This window comes from Felis catus, chromosome E1, assembly GCF_018350175.1.
Source record: "Felis catus isolate Fca126 chromosome E1, F.catus_Fca126_mat1.0, whole genome shotgun sequence".
Classification (NCBI taxonomy): domain Eukaryota; kingdom Metazoa; phylum Chordata; class Mammalia; order Carnivora; family Felidae; genus Felis; species Felis catus.
In genome coordinates, this window is record NC_058381.1 from 24,030,634 (window position 1) to 24,050,382 (window position 19,749).

At 37.5% G+C, this 19,749-nt stretch overlaps 1 protein-coding gene across 21 annotated transcripts in view; it reads left to right on the forward strand.

The window, feature by feature from the left end:
* Window positions 1-19,749, forward strand: part of ACACA (acetyl-CoA carboxylase alpha) — a 280,099-nt gene that overhangs the window by 174,315 nt on the left and 86,035 nt on the right. For all 21 annotated transcript variants that reach the window (XM_006940119.5, XM_019817560.2, XM_045044080.1 and 18 more), the window contains 5 exons: window positions 110-325; window positions 1,461-1,616; window positions 3,758-3,961; window positions 8,585-8,740; window positions 10,504-10,650. In XM_006940119.5, coding sequence (XP_006940181.2) covers window positions 110-325; window positions 1,461-1,616; window positions 3,758-3,961; window positions 8,585-8,740; window positions 10,504-10,650 — 879 coding nt within the window. The remainder of the gene's footprint in view (window positions 1-109; window positions 326-1,460; window positions 1,617-3,757; window positions 3,962-8,584; window positions 8,741-10,503; window positions 10,651-19,749) is intronic.

Sequence of the window (19,749 nt, forward strand, 5' to 3'; positions counted from 1 at the left end):
ATCATCGTTTATGTTTCTATTTTCAAGCATCTCTTTTATGTATATGTTCATAATATAATTTTGTTAACTGCCTCTTGTGAGCTCTTTTGTTCTCCAATTTTGTGCTCAGTTTGAGGAGGATCGTATCTATCGTCACCTGGAGCCTGCCCTAGCTTTCCAGTTAGAACTGAACCGGATGAGAAATTTTGACCTTACTGCCATTCCATGTGCTAATCATAAGATGCACCTGTATCTTGGGGCAGCCAAGGTGGAAGTGGGCACTGAAGTGACAGACTATAGGTTCTTTGTTCGTGCAATCATCAGACATTCTGATCTGGTCACCAAGGTAAGTACCATACTTGGATGGGAAGTTATTCCTGAGGGAAGGGACAGAGAAACAGGCATCGTTCAAAATTAGGTTTTCATTTTTTGTTTTGTTTTTTAATTTATTTATTTTTATCTTAAGTAAGCTCCACACCCAACATGGGGATTGAACTCACAACCCTGAGGTGAAGGGTTGCATGCCCTACTGACTGAGCCAGCCAGGTGCCCCTGGGTTTTTATTTTTTGAATCAAGGCTCTTATTCTCATTCATCCCACTCTCCAGTAGCCATTAGAAGTCTGAGAGTCCTTTCTCTCACAGAAATAAATATTCCATATGATAAAGGGCTTTAAAAAATTTTATTCTTGGTAATGGAAGCATGAAAGCACTCCTTTGAGAAAAGGAAAAGCATCTTAACAGAAAAATCACAGGGATAGTTAGGTGATGATAGAAGATAAAGAGAAAAGTTAGAGATGGCCCCATTGTAAGCCCACCTAGAGGTAGAGTAGTTTCTGTGTATAACAAGGTACTTCCTGGTGTCATAATTACTGCATCCTGTACCTATACCCTTTCTTCAACTTTTACTTTCTAAACAGATTTCCTTTCTAAACTCCTCTGTTTGGCATGTGTGAAATGTGATCCTATTGGAGTTATAGCTCTGGGGATGCCCTGCATTTCCACCTATTAGAAGGAAATGTTTCCCTAAGAGGCAGGAGGAAGGGCTGGCAGGAGCTCTTTGATAGTTGCCTGCCTCTGCTGCCTATGGTCATTGGGCTGACTCTAGGGAGAAAGGTAGCACCTGTAGCAGGTGCCTTGTGATTCATGACATAGTACTGCTTAAGTCATTATAATAGCCATTTCTTTACTGACTTTTTCATTTTTTAATTGTTATTTATTTGTTTATTTTAGAGAGCATGAGTTGGGGATGGGGGGAGAGAGAGAGAGAGAGAGAGAGAGAGAGAGAGAGAGAGAGAGAGAGAGAATCCTAAGCAGGCTCCATGATCAGCGTGGAGCCCATTGGTGGCTTGATCCCATAACCCTGGGATCATGACTTGAGCCAAAATCAAGAATTGGATGCTCAACCGACTGAGCCATCCAGGTGCCCCTACCGATTCTTTTAAAACACACTGATGTTGATGGTGATTTTCATTTTGTATAGGAAGCTTCTTTTGAATATCTACAAAATGAAGGGGAGCGGCTGCTCCTGGAGGCCATGGATGAATTGGAAGTTGCTTTTAATAATACAAATGTTCGCACTGACTGCAACCACATCTTCCTCAACTTTGTGCCCACAGTCATTATGGACCCATCAAAGGTACATTTCTCTTTAGCTTCTCTCCCAGCACTACCAAGCACAAGTAGAGAGATTCATCCATATTTATTCTCACTTAAACCTGGAAACAAGTACACTTGGTTAGCTAGTTGAGCCCTTGATCTTTAAAGTTTACAGAATGCTTGTGAGACAGGGTTTCTGGGAGGGAGTCAAAAATTTGAAGCCATTGAAAGCAGACATCAAAACTGAAGGTGGTATAATGTTATCTTGCTGGTCATTTATAAGCAATATGAAAACATAAAAGTTTCTTTCTGTTTTTCCATTGGTATCTGCTTTGGATACTTGTCATCATAATGGTCCTGTTTTTATATAATTCCCTAGGATTTCTCATCTGGAATAACTTTGCTATTTTTGGACATTTTGGCAAAATTACTGCTGTTTTGCACTAAATGTTACTTACCTGTGGCCTCAGGGAGGCAGTACAACTTCCTAAAGTGTCTAACCTATTTCCCTTCAGTATTTTTCCACAGGGAGACAATTTGGTTGTTATAGAATTTTCACATGTATTATATATGTTTTCTATCCTGAGGCTCTATTCTAAAATGCATTCCATATAGTTTAAGAAAGGAAAACAGGGTGATTCTATACTTGACCTTTTATCCCAGGTGTAATAAAGACAGACTGCTCTCTATTTGTATTCACTCTAACCTTTTTCTATCTTGGTATTGTGGAATTTGGTTAGGAGAACCAGTATCTCCATTTCTCAAGATCAGTTGTAAGCATGGACTTTAGATTTTTGAACTTAATGTCTAAGACCTAAAAAATCACTTTCTGCTTTTTTTTTTCCTTCAGGACTCTAAACTACTGATAGGTTGACAAGGATAGGGCTACTCACTGAGTATCAAGTCTCATCATCTAGCTTAAGTGAAGGTTCTCTTAAGCATTCTGGGACTGCTGAGGCTGGAAGAGTGAAAACATGGCCAAGACACTATTTAACTATATATTTTTAGACTTGACCTAACCATTTCTCAGTGAGTTTTTTTAATATCTGCCTCTCTACTTCCACTCTAAATACCCATACGTCCTAGCTATGCCTTTCTAATCATAGATAAGATAACTGTCAGCTTCTTGAATGTAGAGATTGTTGACTTTTGTTCTCTCCAGAAAAGAATAGGTAGATACCCTTTGGTTAACAAGCAGGTGTGGGACTAGAGAAGTCAACTACTGGAAATCCATTAACCTGAGATTCTGTGGTGCTAAAACAAACTGCAAAGGTGGCACATACTTCTAAAGAACCATAAGAGAAGAATGGTAGAAAATATTTTTGATATTTTCTAAGTTGAGAAAGCAATTTAGAAAGACAATTCATTTAAGAGAATGGGTTAATTTTGAGTAGTATGTCCTGGCTGCCTTTAGCCATATTGGGAAAACAAAATTTCATTTGTCAGTAAGGGAAAATCCCATCTAAGGCCATTTGGTTAAAATAACTTGCCTAACCCTGAAAACTAGGAGCACTAAGGTGCCTGGGTATAAGCCTTAGAGAAACTATGAAACATCTGCCCCATCTACTTAAATCCCAATTGGACTTGGCAATGACCGAGCTTCAGAGCTCTGTTTAGAGAGAACATTCTAACACCACCTACAAATTGCCTCTCTTTAATTTGTGCAATTTACCAAGAGGCATATATTATAAAGTTTAATAAAATTGTATAGAAAAAAGCTCATGGTGGTAATTGCTATGATGATTTAAGGTCCTAGAAGTGCAATGAAACATAGTTACCATGCATATAAATGCTACTTAATAGCTATTTAACTAGAAATTTTATTCTTATTTGGGGGCTTTCTCTTAAATCCCATGGCTTGTAATTTTAGATATGGCAGATCTTTGATATAGAATATGAATATAATTGGGAAACGGGTAGGGAGTTGCACAGATTTGGGTGTTGTGAGCCAGAGAACCCCACTCAAATGCCAGCCTGGCGTGAAATTGTCCCCAACTTGTTTCTAAGCAAGAGTAGGGTTGGGGAGAAATTATCTTACTTTTTATAAGGAATACATGTAGTGCACATCTCCAGAAACCAGCACCTTTTTCCATTCCTTCTTTCCCAAAGATGGGAAGACCTGAAACAGGTTCTAGGTACAAGGTGTTTTAAGTTTTGTGCTTGGTGACGTGTCTGTGACAGATTGAGGAATCTGTGCGGAGCATGGTAATGCGCTATGGAAGTCGGCTGTGGAAATTACGTGTCCTCCAGGCAGAACTGAAAATCAACATTCGCCTGACACCAACTGGAAAAGCAATTCCCATCCGCCTCTTCCTGACAAATGAGTCCGGCTATTACTTGGACATCAGCTTGTACAAGGAAGTGACTGACTCCAGGACAGCACAGGTACAGTAGTCAAGGGCTCCTTAGACTTTTGATTTTGTCCTTAAAGATAAGCCACTTGGCCTTGTTATGGAAAACCCAAACTCACAAGTCCCATTGGTTCATGTAGCGGAGTTATCCTCTGTCAGCTTCAGTGCTCACATGAATTTGAAAAAACTTCATTTACCTTATAAGATGTGCCTGTGTTCTTAATCATGGATGTTATGAAACCCTCAATCTTTGTGACATACTAGTGAGCCCAAACAGATGCCAAGTGAACCTCAATCCAGAGGTAATTCTACAATTTAGCATTCTTTTATAAAGGGCTTTTGAGCTACCTGAACAATCTTGTCTTCTCTGGGCTGATCTGTCTTTCCTGTTTTCAGCCTTGATAGCCCACTCATTGGCAAGTAAAGAAAAGAAAATTGTTGAAATATATCACCAACTTTGATTGTAAGGAAAATTTCAGCATAATGTAATAGCTAGAGCAATGTCAAGCAGTGACTTTCTCATATTTACCCATTATGTTATTCCATTTACACACATTATTTTCCTTCAAAGAGTTCAGAGTATTATAGATCTATAGAAGAGCAAAGTAGCAAACTTTAACCCCTTTTTTCAGGTAGAAAAATCAAGAATGTGAAAATGGAAGATGACTCTTTCAGTAGATCGATTATGTCATAACAGAATTCCTTTTAATCTGTGTTCCCACCTTCATTTCTAAATATTTGTGCCATTTGCTGTGATACTGGATTTGGGTTGGTTTGCTATTGCTCACATCTTCTTAAGAACTGAGATGTTATTTTAGCTTTTTGGCCAGAACTTGGAAAGTGAATTTCTTCTGTTTAAAGGATGACCTTGCTTCAGTATGTGTACACAAGGGTTTCAGTTTCTTCTATGCAGTTGGTGCCAGGAAGAGATTATATGTCTCTTGTTTTTATCTATGTCCTTTTAAATCCAGGAACAGAGGCAAGAAAAGACATTTTTGCCAGTATTTTGAAGATGAATTTTAAAAATCTGAGTTTGGATAGTTGTCAGAGTGACCTTTCATTTTGTGCTTTGATTCCCAGTTAGATGGCCAGAGAAATCTATCCAGTGAGAAGTGAACAGTTAAAACAGAGAGAGAGAGAGAGAGAGAGAGAGGGAGAGAGAGAGAGCGCACAAGAGTGCAAGGGGTGAGCAAGAGAAAGAGTATTCAATAATTTTTGCTGCATTTGATGTTTTTCAAGACAGCCTTAAAGACATTTTCAGTCAGAGCTTTCCATGGGCAGGGATATTTTTAATTAACTTCTACAATGGCTTCAAGGCAGTCTATTCTTGTGAAAAATAAGATGGCCACTTGAGATTTTAATGTTTTTGATAAATATGTTTGTTCTTCATAACTATTTTATTTTTCCTTTCTTTTATTAGAAAGCTCTTAGATTTCCTTCATTCTGGCTAGTGGTGACACAGGGGCATGAAAGGCTCAGATGCCTTCAATCATGATTTAGTACTATGCCTGGCACAAAATAAGTACTCAATAAGTATCTGAAAGAATGAATGAGCTACCTTTTGCCTGAGGGACAACCCCTATTACCATGGGTCCTACCTATTTAGGAAGCCCTAAAGGAAGAAGTCTCCTTCCGGCTGTTCAGTTGAGGGAGTTCAGCAGCCACTGCGGAATGTGAATGAACCCAAGAGCCCCTGGCCGGAGGAGGGAACCAGCAAAAGGAACAGTCTTCAAGTCTGCTCTGGTGCTCCTAATGCCTACCTGATACTTACTGCCAATTTATTTTTTTCCTTTCTTTGTTCTAGTGAGTTATTATGTGAATTCAAAATAATGTAGAACACTGTGTATCATTCATTCGTTAATTGATGTAACATTTACTGACCACCTATATAGTGTGTCAGGCACTATGGATTCAAAGTGATCTCTATTCTTAAGAAATTTACATCAGGATGGAAGAAGACAGATAATTAGTTTGTCTGTAATATGATTATGATTTGTGCTATCAAAAGATAGGTACAAGGTTCTAAGGGAGCAGACTATGGGATCAGAAATTGTTTTCCAAGAGAAGCCTTTCTGATGGCCACTGATGAAAGGTGTATGATATATAAAATATATGCATATTTTCATAAACTTGTAAGACATACACTTTACCAATTTTTAACTACTATGTCCATTATAGTAGAAAATGAAATTAATGGTAGCTGATCATTCAGTGCTATCCATTACCATCAACCTCTTGTTCAGCACATCGTTTATTCTTTCTGACAACAAGGAGCAGGGTTGACTGTTTTGAGCTTCTTTTGTTTCATTTTCTTTGTAAAGTCTTTGTGGTGTTAGCTGTAATTGAACACTGATGCCAGCCATCATAGCGGGGAGAAGAGATTTGGGTAATCCGTTGCATGAGTCACTTGATTCCCAATGTGTAGTATAAGGGAGAAATATATATTTTTTAAGTTACCTTTATTGAGATACAATTTACATATAATAACATGTACTTATTTTATGTGTATACTTCAGTTCATTCTCAAATCATACAAACCTGTGTGACTCCCATCACAGTCATGATAGAGAACATCTTAAAACCCGTAAGAGTTCTCTTATTCTCTTTTGCAGTCAAAGGTAGAGTCACAGTTCTAGGCACCCAGTGGCCTGCTTTCTATTACAGACAAGTTTTGCCTGTCCTAGAATTTCATATAAATGAAATCAGACATTATGTACAGTGTTTATGTGGCTTCTTTTGCTCAACATAGTATTTTTGAGATTCATCCATGCTGCATAGATGTAGACTCTGGGTATGTTCCTCTTCATTGCTGAGTGGTATTCCATTTTATGAATGTAACAAAATGTTTATATTCGTTCACCTATTGATGGACATTTGAAGCTAAATTTTCCAGTTTGGGCTATTATGAATAAAGCTGCTATATGAACATTCATATACAAGTCTTTATGTAGAATATGTTTTCATTTTTCTTGGGTGAATATATGAGAATGTAATTACTGGGTCACAGGAAGTGTATTTTTAATTTTATAAAAAAAACTGCCAAACTATTCACCAAAGTAGTCCTACCATTTTCAAGTCCCACCAGCAGCGAGAGTACCTAGAGGGCTTTCTCCAGCCCCCTTCTCAGTCCACATGGTTATGTTGCTCAACCACTGACTAGCCTGACTTCATTCTACCTTGGCAAAAGTGAGTCTCAAACTCTTGTACCCACAGCTCTTGTCTTTCCTAATAGACAGGAATGTAGCTCCCAGAATCTGCTGCTTTTACTCCTTTTTCTTATTTTGATTTGGTGTATCTTCTCTCAGGAGTCCAGTTTTTTCATTCTAATACCTTGACCATACTTAACACTTTGAATCTCTTAAAACATTACTGTTTCTACCTAAGACATTGCTAATTCTACCTCCCACCCAGTGACTTTCAACATTAGTCCTATAGAATAGGACTGGAAGCTCCATTCCATGGGGTTTAAGCAGCCCAAGACAATTTGTGCCCGGTATAGGACCTGACTGACCAGTCAGCAGAACACATTTGTTCCTCTGAGCTAGGCAGCTCCGGATTCATTTAGCTAAATGGTATCCAGGGTTTGGGAAAGTACTTAATTATGTTGTTAGGCCTATATATCAGGTTCACAAATCTATTTCTTAATGGTAGATTTAAGCTTATACATTTTAGACTAGAATAGATATGTGTGTATGCCCACATACCCTTATTTCCCAGGCTTCATTTGTATTCACTGTGTTTGGAGTCTATATTTAAGTATTCATGCATAAAGTGCCTAGTTTAGTGTTATACAACCTCTGGGCACTCAATAAATATTAACTGAATTGAAGTAATGGCATCCCTTATAAATATTCATAAGCAAATAAAACTAAATATATGAGGTATGAAGTACTCTTCTAGCTATATTTGAGTTGAAATGATTAAAAAATGGTGTGTTTTCATTATGTGACAATATAGGTATTGCAGGAGCTATTCGGTAGTTGTAGATGTAGTATACTGGAGGATATAAATAAATGCATATCTGTATTATATTAATATATATATAATAACACATTTATTTTACTATGGGCTATGTCTAATGAGCTAACCAGAACTGACTAGCTGGATGGATGGATGGATGAAATCCACTTCTGGCAAAAATCTTTGAAACCTTTGTGTGGCTATGAACACTTATGAAGCACCTTCTAATCATAGACTGAAGCACAGATAATAGGGTAGAGCCTTGACCTGACTTCTGTTAGGGAAAGAGCAGAATTCTCTTCAGCACGTAGCTGTTCCTCAACTTAAATGTGCGGACTGCTTAGATTCATTAGTTGACATACTTCATTTCTGAGTATATGGAATTTTAGTCATTTTAGAAGGCAAGCATTGTCAGTCTGTCTCTGAGATGTGAAATTTACGCTGTGCTTTCTTGTTGATTTCAACTAATCCAAAAGTGAGAGCAACCCATGGAATATCATTGGTTACATACCATTTTTTAGAGTTGGTTAATCTGTAGAGAATTGAGAACACTACCCAATGTGTAAAGGCATGTCTTAGCTACTCAACCCACCAAAAATGTGTGTCCAGAAATAACATTTATGAAAAAAGCCCCTCTAGGCAGCTGATTTTCTTCTTTGTCTCTTAACTCCCCCTTGTCATTCTCTTTCTCCTGTAGATCATGTTTCAGGCATATGGAGACAAACAGGGACCATTGCATGGAATGTTAATCAACACTCCATATGTCACCAAAGACCTACTTCAATCAAAGAGATTCCAGGCACAATCCTTGGGGACAACATACATATATGATATCCCAGAGATGTTTCGGCAGGTAAAGGTGGCTAACTGGGGGGGTTCTGATATGTTCTAAAGAGGCAGGGTTTTCCTGAATTTCCATTGGATGCAGCTTAGCCTGGAATGGGTCATTCCCAAAGGGCAAGAAGTATCTTGACACTACTCTCATTTCTGTCTCATTCGGGATTTGGTGACTGCCAACTCCAATATTGGACAGTTCTTTATGAATTAATAGGAGGAATGGTGAGGATAGAAGCTTCTATTGGGAAGAAAGTAAACTGAGATAGCATACCTGTGATGGTAGTTTACAATGACCTGTGTGAGGAGTTACGTTCAGGTATATATTTCCTAAGCTATAATCAAATTATGGGTATTAAAAAAGAGGCTTGAAACTCTACTTCTCTTTTTCCTATTTTCCAAGATAACCCAGGCCATTAGCTGATAGGTTAATATGATGAGGATCAATACTGATAACATATACAAATGGATATAGAGTTCATGATACACAGTTTAAAGTATCAATTCTTTCATGGAAGATTTATTATAGCTGAATAAAAACTAATGTGAGAAAATACATTATGATTCTCATCCTTTATTTGAAAATAAATTCCTTTGATCTGTATGGTGAATCCTCTCTATGCTGCAGATTTTTCTTCCATCAATAGAAGGCAAGAAAAGTACATCCACAGCAGAAAATGCAACAGATAGAGTATCAAAAGAATACTGAATTTGTCCTTAAAAAAAAAAAAAAATCTATGAATACAGGATTTTTCCAAGTCTTCTAGTCAATACTACTAGTATTACCACATTTGAATTTTAATAAAGTAATATATGTGGCCTTGGTAAATAGTCTACCTGTAAATACAAGAGATTTCCTGTAAGTAGTCATTTGTTTACAAGTTCTCTCTCTGGAAACATAGGTATCTTCATTTTGTATTGCCAACATTGTTCCCCTACAAGTTGTGTTGGTTCTGTTCCCCAATGCCAGAACTATAAATAGAAATGACACTCTGTATAATTTTTCCTGTAGAATAGACATAAACACTGTGATTGGAACATGTAGATATGAATATATCATATTGCCTTTAAATGTTGTTTTGAGACAACCAAAGAAACAGTTAGTTCCCACTTCATGAGCATTTGTTCTGGTCATATGAAGTTGGAAATGGAAACCAAAATGGTTTTAAAATGGATAGGTGTGTCTGTATTCTCAAATTTGACCAGAATTGATCTGCACATTTACAAATAGTCATACATCCCTGATGAGCTAATTCCTGCATATGGGCCTATAGATCTGAAAAGACATTAGGAAAGGATGCTTTTCCTGAGCCTCTAGTAGAAACTTTATTCTTGCCGACTTAGATTTTTTTTGGTATTAGCTGAGTGTCATATCACTTTTCCCGGTTATTTTTCTATTCTTCTGGGATTTTTCTTCCCTTTTTAAAAAAGAGGGATTAATGTTACTTATTTAGTTTTTTATTTTAATTTTCCTAGGTATTGTTAGGTCTGTTTGTTAGGTCTATTGCATTTGTTAATGCTCTTGTGCTGATTCAGAATCACTCAGTAATTTGACTTTGTTGGAAAAGTGCCTGATTTTGATATGTAAAAAACATTATGTGAAAAATAATTACAAATCTATTTTAACTGAGAATGAGAGCTGCAGAATTTGGTCTAATGCTTTGATGCTCAGCAGAACACTTAGAAAGGAAAGAGTAAAATCAGATTGAAACTTAATATTTGTTTTTGTGTATGTTAAAATGTTGATTGTCACTGATTAGTCAAACTTCTCTCCTCCACTAGTCTCTGATCAAACTCTGGGAGTCTATGTCCACTCAAGCATTCCTTCCATCACCCCCCCTGCCTTCTGACATGCTAACGTATACTGAGCTTGTGTTGGATGATCAGGGCCAGCTGGTCCACATGAACAGGCTTCCAGGAGGAAATGAGGCAAGTCATTGATTCCCCTTCCCCCTTTTCTTATATCTGTGCCCACTAGAGGCAACTTTCCATGGGGGTGGTCATTAAGTAGCATTAATTTAGACGCTGCATAGGCACATAGTAGTCTTGTTGGTAGAGTTCTTTAGAGAGAAAACATTGACTGGATATCAAGGAATTATTAATTTTTTATGTGTGATAATGATGTGCTTTTTTAAATGGTATTAAAGTTTTGCTTTCTAAAAAACAGTTATGTTTTCTGTTACACATAACTACTAAAATAGTTACAGATGAAATGATCCAATGTCTAGGATTTGCTTCAGAGTAATAGAGGGGTGAGTGTGGGAGTATAGAGAAAACAAACTGGCCATGAGTTGTTAATGAAAGCTAAATGATATATACATAGGAATAGACTATTTTCTCTATTTTTGTATATACCTGAAATTTTGAGATTTTTTTAAATGTTTATTTTTGAAAAGAGAGAGCACATGCACACGAATATGCAGGTGGGGAAGGGCAGACAGATGGGGAGACTGAGGATCCAAAGTGGGTTCCATGCTGACAGCAGAGATCCTGATGTGGGGCTGGAACTCACAAACCATGAGATCATGACCTGAGCCAAAGTAGGATACTTAACCGACTGAGCCACCCAGGCACCCCTGAGATTTTTCTATAATAAAAACATTTAAAGTATTGTTTTGCTTGATGTTCTTTCTTATTTGGATACTTACATACTAGTACACCTTTTTTGGTATATTTTCTGTGCTCACGTAATTTAATCTAGTGCTGTTATGATCATGATAAATATATTCTTAAAGGGGCTCAATCAGAACCAGGGGTTTAAACATAAAAGAATGTAGCAGAAGGCACATTTCTGATAGTTATCTAAGAATTCATTTTCTGGCATTGGAATCCTCTCTTGTATGGTGCACTGTTAATAATGATATAAAGTCATAATAACCTATCTCCTCCTCTTCCTGATTTTAACTATGCTTCTAATGTACAATTACAACCAAAACAATAATAAACTTAAAAAGAGACAGTTTTTATTTCAACCTTAGATAGAATCCCTAGATAAATCTCATTGTTTAGAAAGAGTAATCTTTACCCAAGTGTTCTCCATAAACAGGCTAGGTAGACCTTTGGAGATAATACGTGGTATTTTCCATTTTGTGTATCTTTTTCAAAAAATGTTACTGTATATATAAGGTGTATGCTGTTTCAGTAAGTACACCAGTGGATGCCAAAAGTAGATGAATTGGTATTAAGATGGATGCAGGCATTGGACCAGGTGGAGAGTATCAGACTTACAGTTCTTCTAATCTAATGCCTCAACAAATAGCAAAGGCAAGAGGCGAGGAAGAGAAGATGCATAGAATTTTCACAAGAATAGATATGTACTCGTTAACACACCAGGTTGAAGAAGAGGCTTGTGCCACAGTGTGACATCTACATAGTGAGCCCCTCAACAGCAAAGAAAAGCTTCATTGTGCTAGACCTAAATTCTGTTTCATTCAACAGTGTAGTCTTTAGGAATGGAAGGCACCCTTGTGAACATGGGGCTGAGAGAAAAATGGTTTTAACTAATGTAATTAAAACAAAAAATGAGATTTTGGGCCACATGAAAGCTAGCTGCTCTGCTGTGTGAAACCTCTTGCCATGATCTTTCTCTCCTGCTTTCTCTCTGCTCTCATTCTGTGTTTGAGCGAATGGAGACTGGGGGAATAGTGAAGTCCCAGAGGGACAGAGCTCTGTTCTTGCTGAAATTACAAGCACAGAGCTGCCTGGGCATGAACATGTAGTGTTTACTCTGCCAGTATGAATACAAATAGTCTTATTATACGGGACTCTGTACCCAAAGACCACACACACACACACACACACACACACACACACACACGAATAAAAAAAAAAATTAAAGGTTTTTTTTAACCCCTTTAAGACTCACCAAACCTGGGTGGAAAAGGGATGTCTTAAACAGCCACATAGTACTGTAGTTACAAGCAGTAGAGTCGGGATGGGGACCATATGTTTCCCTTTGCCCAGTGCTTTAATAACCTTGAAATTGAGAAATCTAATTGTATTTAAATTTTTTATTTCTGTTTTTGTCAGTTCTCACTTTCTTGTTCTACCTTTTATCCTCCTTAAAGGGTTGCCTATTTTCTTTGTTCTCTTTTCCTTTTCTTCAAATGATTGACCAGGATTGAGGCTGAGTTGTTAGCTTGCTGTTTCTGAGTCTTTGAGCTCAGGAGAAGTGAGACCAATGTTCTTTGGTGAGCAGTTAGTGACTAATGCCTGGGATGGTTGGTGAAGTCAGTCCATGGCTGTAGCGAGATTATAGGGTATTGCACAACAGGAATGGGATTGGGGTATAAGTACCCCAATCTCTGTTACCAATAGCTTGAGCATACAATGGTGTGCGTTCACTGAGAAACCGACCAATCTGAAGATGGAGTTTCAGCAGTCAGAATTCTGAGGGGCAGCTGTGCCTAAGAGATGATGAGGCATCAGTGGGATGTATTTCCTCATGCTGAGCCCAGTTTTATCAGAGCAAGTTGACTTTCAGCTATCGCAGTTTAATTTTCTTTGGCAAAAGAGACAAGTTTGTCATGAGCCTGGCACTCTATGCATTACCCCAAGAGTGATGTGAAGGGAACGAGAAGAGCTCATGCTGATGAGATTTGGAGCAAATCTGTCCTGTCCCAAAGAGAATGGGCATCTGAACAGAGCCTTGAGAAATCGTTTTATTAAAAAAGGAATAAAAAATTGACCTGTTAATGTTCTGAGAGCCAAGGCTTGATGTAAATGTATTGATGCTACATAGACATTAAATCATCATAATGTGGTGTTCTCCAAAGGTGACGGCTCTACCAGGTCATCATTGTGGGTGATACTGCATTACCTTGAAGGATTGGAGTTTCTGGGTTTAAAAGCTAGCACATGGATATAAGGAATAAAGGTAAAACAAGAGATTCCTGCAGAGTTTCCCCATGAATCGAGATGCTTTTCCCCTTTTCCCCATAATCAAAGGCAGAAAACCTGTACTTACCAGAGCATCGGCTATATGGGTGGCCAGGCTTTCTTCCCTGTTTTTTTTCCAGGACAGTAAATAGGTAAAATGGTGATGGGACCAGGACTTGGAACAATTCAGTTCCATTTAGTTTTAGGTAACTTGTTTGCCATTTGAGAAAGAATATTGGCTGTTTCAGCAGAGATGTGACCTGCATTTTGAACACTGTCCCCACGTTAAAAGCAGGAGAAAGAGAGATTTTCTGATGTGGTGTTAGCCACTTTCTCCTTTCTATTTTCCTAGTTGTCCCTTCTCCATCAAGAAAGATGTAACTGAAGGAATGCCACCTTATTCATGATGGAAGTGTAGGAGAACACATTTTTCTCATTGTCAGATTTGAATGGCATTGCATTTAGTATGAATTTAGAGTAGGATTAAAAGAGATGTAGACCAAATCTGTGAACTATGTTACTTGCAAATAGTTCCAAAGATGAGTTGCCTAGGATTTTTTTTAATAGTTTTGAGTAAAGATGAAAATTGTGGAAAATGTGATTGCAACATAGACTAAACTTATTTCAATTCTAGCTGCTATGAAGCTACAGTGATGGGCAGTGTATGTAAATACACAGCTAGATGAATGGTGTGCTGCTGAGCCTGGAATCAGAGGAAGTGCAGCCAACTCACAGTTCTACTTTTACTGCTTCTCAATTTTGGAGGAATTGTTTTCATTTTCCTGCCAGTTTGCTAACCTGTTTTGATCATTTGGTGGAAGCTGTAATTGCAGGTGGGAACATTTTGAGTAACAGTTCACAATCCACTGCAGCTACTTTTCACGCTAAATCCTGTTATTAAAAGGCTCAGGCTAAGATCAAGCCAAGGGCGGTAACGGACTTGACAGAGAACAGCTTAACTTTGCTTGGTATAGGACAAAGAAAACCGTAGCCTTCTTGAGACTACATTCTTACTTGTTCTGACATGTTATTAGCATTCTTTTATCATATTTCCTTTAACTCCATGAAATAAATCATGAATGTCTAAACTGGGCAGCGATGAAAGATATGATAGGCAAGCAACTTTCATAGCACTTTTAGTGTGGACAGAAAGTAGGACCCTGTTTTCCTCTCTCTGTCAGCACATGGGATTTTTAACCATGCAAAACCCTTCCCCACATCTCTCCTGTCATAATGGAAAACTGAGATAAGAGGAAGATTCTCTTTAGAAGCAGCTATAATAATCAGGTACAGGGTGTGTATTCCACAAAGCATCAGCAACTAAAGACTGGAATTCTTGTGTGGTATTAAATTTTTTCCTTAAAATTTTTCTGGGAGATAAGCATATTCCAAATTGAATGCAATTTGATGACTGCCTTCACATGCACACTCACTACCACTCTTTTAAGAATTGCAGTCGCTCCAAGGCTTCATTTCTTCAGATGGGCACTAGGTGTCAGGGTTTTTCCTTCTCAGCAGCTTGGCATTCAGACAAGCCTCTGAATTGCCCATTTGGTGAGACAGATCCAGTGGTATCCTTCCTCGTTTTTCTTCAGTTGGTGTGGTAGGCTTTGCCTGGTGTTCCTCCAGTATGCAATTGCATTTTTAACTCTTTGGGCGGAGATCTGTTGAACCTTATCACATCCTTGCCCTACACATTTTTTACAAGAAACATCTGTTTAGGAAGAGGATGATTGAGGAGGAAAAAAATAGTGGAAATTAAAGTTTAAAGACTGGTTGCCATCATGACTGGTATCTTTTATGTTCTTGAGGTGAAAGGGTAGGGATAGTGGGAATTAGGAATTCAGTCCTAGAACTGCTCAGCCTTGCCAACATTTAATTGTTGGCAGTGTGTTGATGTCTGGTTTCACCAAGGTATAAGTGTCTGTAATTTTTTAATATAAAATACTTCAAACTTAGAAAAAATTATGGAGAGCGATATATCAAATATCCTTGCATCTACTGACTAGCTTAAACAAATCTCATTTTGACACTCCTCCTCACTTATATGTTGCTATATAATCCTTTGAAATCTCTAATTTGAATATAAAAACAAACAAAAATTGGGGATTGGTAAGGAAAGGAAGTTGGTAAGCTTATAGAAGCCTGAAGTATTAGAAGAAATTAATTAGTAGATCCATTTTGACAATTCTTAGGCTAACCCTCTTAGCCCAAAGGACCTCTTATTTTAGAAAAACCACCATAACCCTCTGTCTGAATTTACTTGGTTGACATTTTCTATTCTCTCAAAGGAATTCCTTGTGTTATCCTGGACTCAGATTCTAGTGGAAGCTATTATGCTTTGAAACTCTGACTGGAGAGAGTTTGTGTATGTTTATGGACTTGAGCTCATGCATATAGAAGCCAAATATGTTTCTGGTTTAACATTAGACTTTTGTATATTGCTTTACTCAATTTAATCTCAGAATAGCTCCATGAATGTGAGGCTAATTTGGATGTATTTTACTGTGCTTTTATTTCATTCTTTTGATATCAGTTTACCTTTTCATGCTGGGTTTGGAAATTGAGTCCATGTCAATCTTTTAGATATGTGTTGGAAAAGAGGCATATTTGTATTGTAGTATGCTGAAGGTGAGCTTTGAAATAGACCTGAAGGAGGCAGATCTGAAAAACAGGACCATGGTCTGTGCACTGATTGTTCAGGTTATAAAAAGAGACTAATGGTCCTTGCCATCAGTCTATCCCTGAAGATGGGGAAGTGTTTGTAATAAGTGCTTTGAGATCCTCAGCAGAAAAGTATCACACACCACTGATTACATATAAACATTCATAATTTGCGCTTATCTTGTTTTTCATCAACAGCTTCCCCAAGCCCCAATTTTGAATCTTTTTAGGCCTAACAAGGTAGGAATTTCAAGTATAGAAAAAGACATGTTATGAAATATGTGATTAAGATAGTTTTATTTAAAATTACTATGCACTTTTCTTTTATCCTCTGAGTGAGCATGTTTGATTACGAGTCTTTGTCTAAAATGATCCTCAGAACCAAAGTTGAGCCCCTCTTAGAAAAATATTGAGGCTAATTTTGAAAGATAGGTCTTCCTGCCACAGAATTACTTTTAATGAATTTTAACACTATTCTTTTGGGATGCATATACTTTTCTCTTTTTTTTTTTTTAATTTTTATTTAAATTCCAGTTAACATATAGTATAATATTAGTTTCAGATGTAGAATTTAGTGATTCATCACTTACATACAACACACAGTGCTCATTACAACAAGTGCCTTCCTTAATACCTGTCACCTATTTACTTTGCATATACTTTTCTTAGAATTCCTTCTGAATGGCTGTTATTGGTATTGGAGATTTTTCAACAGGTGGATTAGTTCGTTTGACTCATTTCATTATTAGCAAACCCAAGCCCAGTGAGCTTGACTGAAAATCCTAATGCATCCATTGGCCGACCAAAGCAGAACTTGTGGAGGGCTCCTCAGTCCCCTTCAGAAGTCAGTCCTAAAGATAAGATAGCCTTTAAACAAAAGGATATACTCGCCAGCATTTTTATACTCCTTAAGTTTCAAGATTTTGCTGAAAAAGGATGTGATATAGTACCCTATGTCAAGAAACTGTACAGCTCCAACTAAAGGCAATAACGAACATCAGGACAGCAACAGATGACACCCTAGGATGAGGTGTAGCGTGGAGCATCAGAGTTCAACATTCGTTTGTGTGATTAATGGGCAAAGCTTCTTGAACTGCAGTAGGCCAACTTGGTTAATTTCCATATCATCCAATTACTCCTGTGCCCCATTTCTCAAATACCACTGGCTTGTATGTGCTCTTTTGCATGATTTTTTTTTTTTAAACTGGTATGTTTACTAAAAGCATTGTGTGTGTATATGCATAAAATTACTGTGGTTTCATGTTTATAAATATTGCAGGGAGATAATTCCCCTGTTCAATTAGAAATTATTATTTCTAGTCTTCAGTAATATTTTTCAAAAAATTACCTCTGGGATGAAATTTTTTTGCTCTAAAAATGGTTTTTTTCTTACTCTTTTATCGCTTTTTGGAAAGGGTGAGGTAAGTTTGTTCAGCCATTTTTGAATTATCCAAGCATGAAAAAGAGAGTTTTTCAGCTGTTAAGAAAATTGTTTTCAGCTCTTTTATGTGATCATATAACACTAGGCAACAGAATATGATATCCAGCAGATAATACAATATGGAAAGGCATTGACATTTTTTTCAGCATGGTTTTTCTGAATGGCACAAATTATGTCAAACATTGTATCGCCTTGTGGTTTAAAAAGGCACATTTTAACACCTATACAGTATTTTTCTACTATTTCATCAAGTACATTTTTTTCATGAAATTCTAACATGAGTGAATGTTGTCATTATTTTTTGATAGTATCTAACTAAAAGTGAAGATGTAACATTTCATACAAGACATAAAAGGGGGGGGAGGTGACATTTTATTATGCATCTGTAAAGGAACTCAAGTTCAGATTCTTTCTCACTGGGCCTTCATTTTCTCATCTCCACAATGCAGATAATGCTTAGGTCCGTTTCAGCTCGAACGCTCGAGAATTCTTTGTATTGCTGCTCCAGGGCCTTGCAGAATGGTCATCTTCCTGGGGCATTAGCAATAGTAACACAATAGCTACAGGAGGCTTTGCCAAGAGATTTCAACTATTAGACTTTTAGCATGGAAAATAAAGCTTTAATGTTAAAGCCACAGTCTCACCTCTATTTAAGTCTACATAGAAAAATATTGTTACAGCTGAACTCAAAGTGAGGAGATAGAAGAAAGGCAACCATGGCAAAGATATACTTTACCTGCCTCCCACAGCATAGATAGCTACGGTTGATGGATGCTTCTTACATTCTTAAAAACACAGTCCTGTCCTGTTTTGCCCCTTCGCTTTCCCTTCAAATTTATTGGTTGAGCTTAATATTAGTATTTTATTTTGTAGTAACTGCAGCTTTGGGAAGTATCTGTGTGTGTGCACGCGTGTGTACAATCGCACATTCTATTCACACTGATAGTACAATTAATGTTGATGTCAATTTTGGTGTTAATTTTGGGTCATGATTAGTGTTGACACTTTGTGTCAGACTAATGGCATTTATGGGCACCATCGGAATAAATGTTAATATTGTCATGTTTTTAGTATCTGTTATAGTAACATTAAACCAAGGTCCTCCCAGGAGAAAAAAATACATGTATGGATAGATAGATAATGCCTTTCTGTGTCGCTGGTGTTACTCAGCGAGAAAATGACATCTCAGGGCAGAATCCTAATCACTGTTTGGAGCATCAGAAATAATGATCACCTCTGATCGGGGGTTGTGAATAATTCATTCAGTTTGATTTTCACATCCTGTCCAGTGATACTTTTCAAACCAAATGTGTTTCTACAGGAAAATAATGGTCCCACTTCTTATGGAAATACTGTGGCACAAATCATTTTACCCACATAAAAACAGTTAAATAAGACTGTTCTCTTCTGCTTGCTTTCTCCTCCCCGTTCCCTCCTCCCTCACTTGCGTGTGTTTATTCCAGAATCAGACAGTGACCACGGAAATATTTTCTTCCTTAGAACTTGTATAAAGCAGACATTTATTTCTGCTCGTCCTCAGCTTATTCACAGTAACTCTTTTGATTCTCTTCCCTTTTTCCCTCACCTTAGTTTAGGTTGGTAACCCTAAACCTAAGAAGCCTGTATTATCAGAAATAATCTGAAATTACATATTTTTAAACAATTTATGGCTGTATTAATGAACACATAATTGGCAGGAAGTGCCTAAAACTATTTGGTAAGTCAGTGGTCAGAGAGGAAGCTTGTGTACTTTCAGGGCCACGGAGCCTGAGTCTGAACCTCCTTAGACCATAAACCCACCCACACTTGCAAACCCTCTCAGGCTGCTGCCCTTTTGTTGCTTCCTTAGCCCTTAGTCCTGGAATGTCATTTTCACTAGGTTTCACCTGCATGAAAGCACTGGAGGGAGAGAGAAACCGGAACAAGGGGATTCAGTGGTGGAATTTCCTTTGGTTGTTATTTTTCAGTTCATATACTAGGAAACCTGGGCATAGGTGAAATCAGTGAATGTCACATTCCTAATCACATTGTCACACTTGTGTATG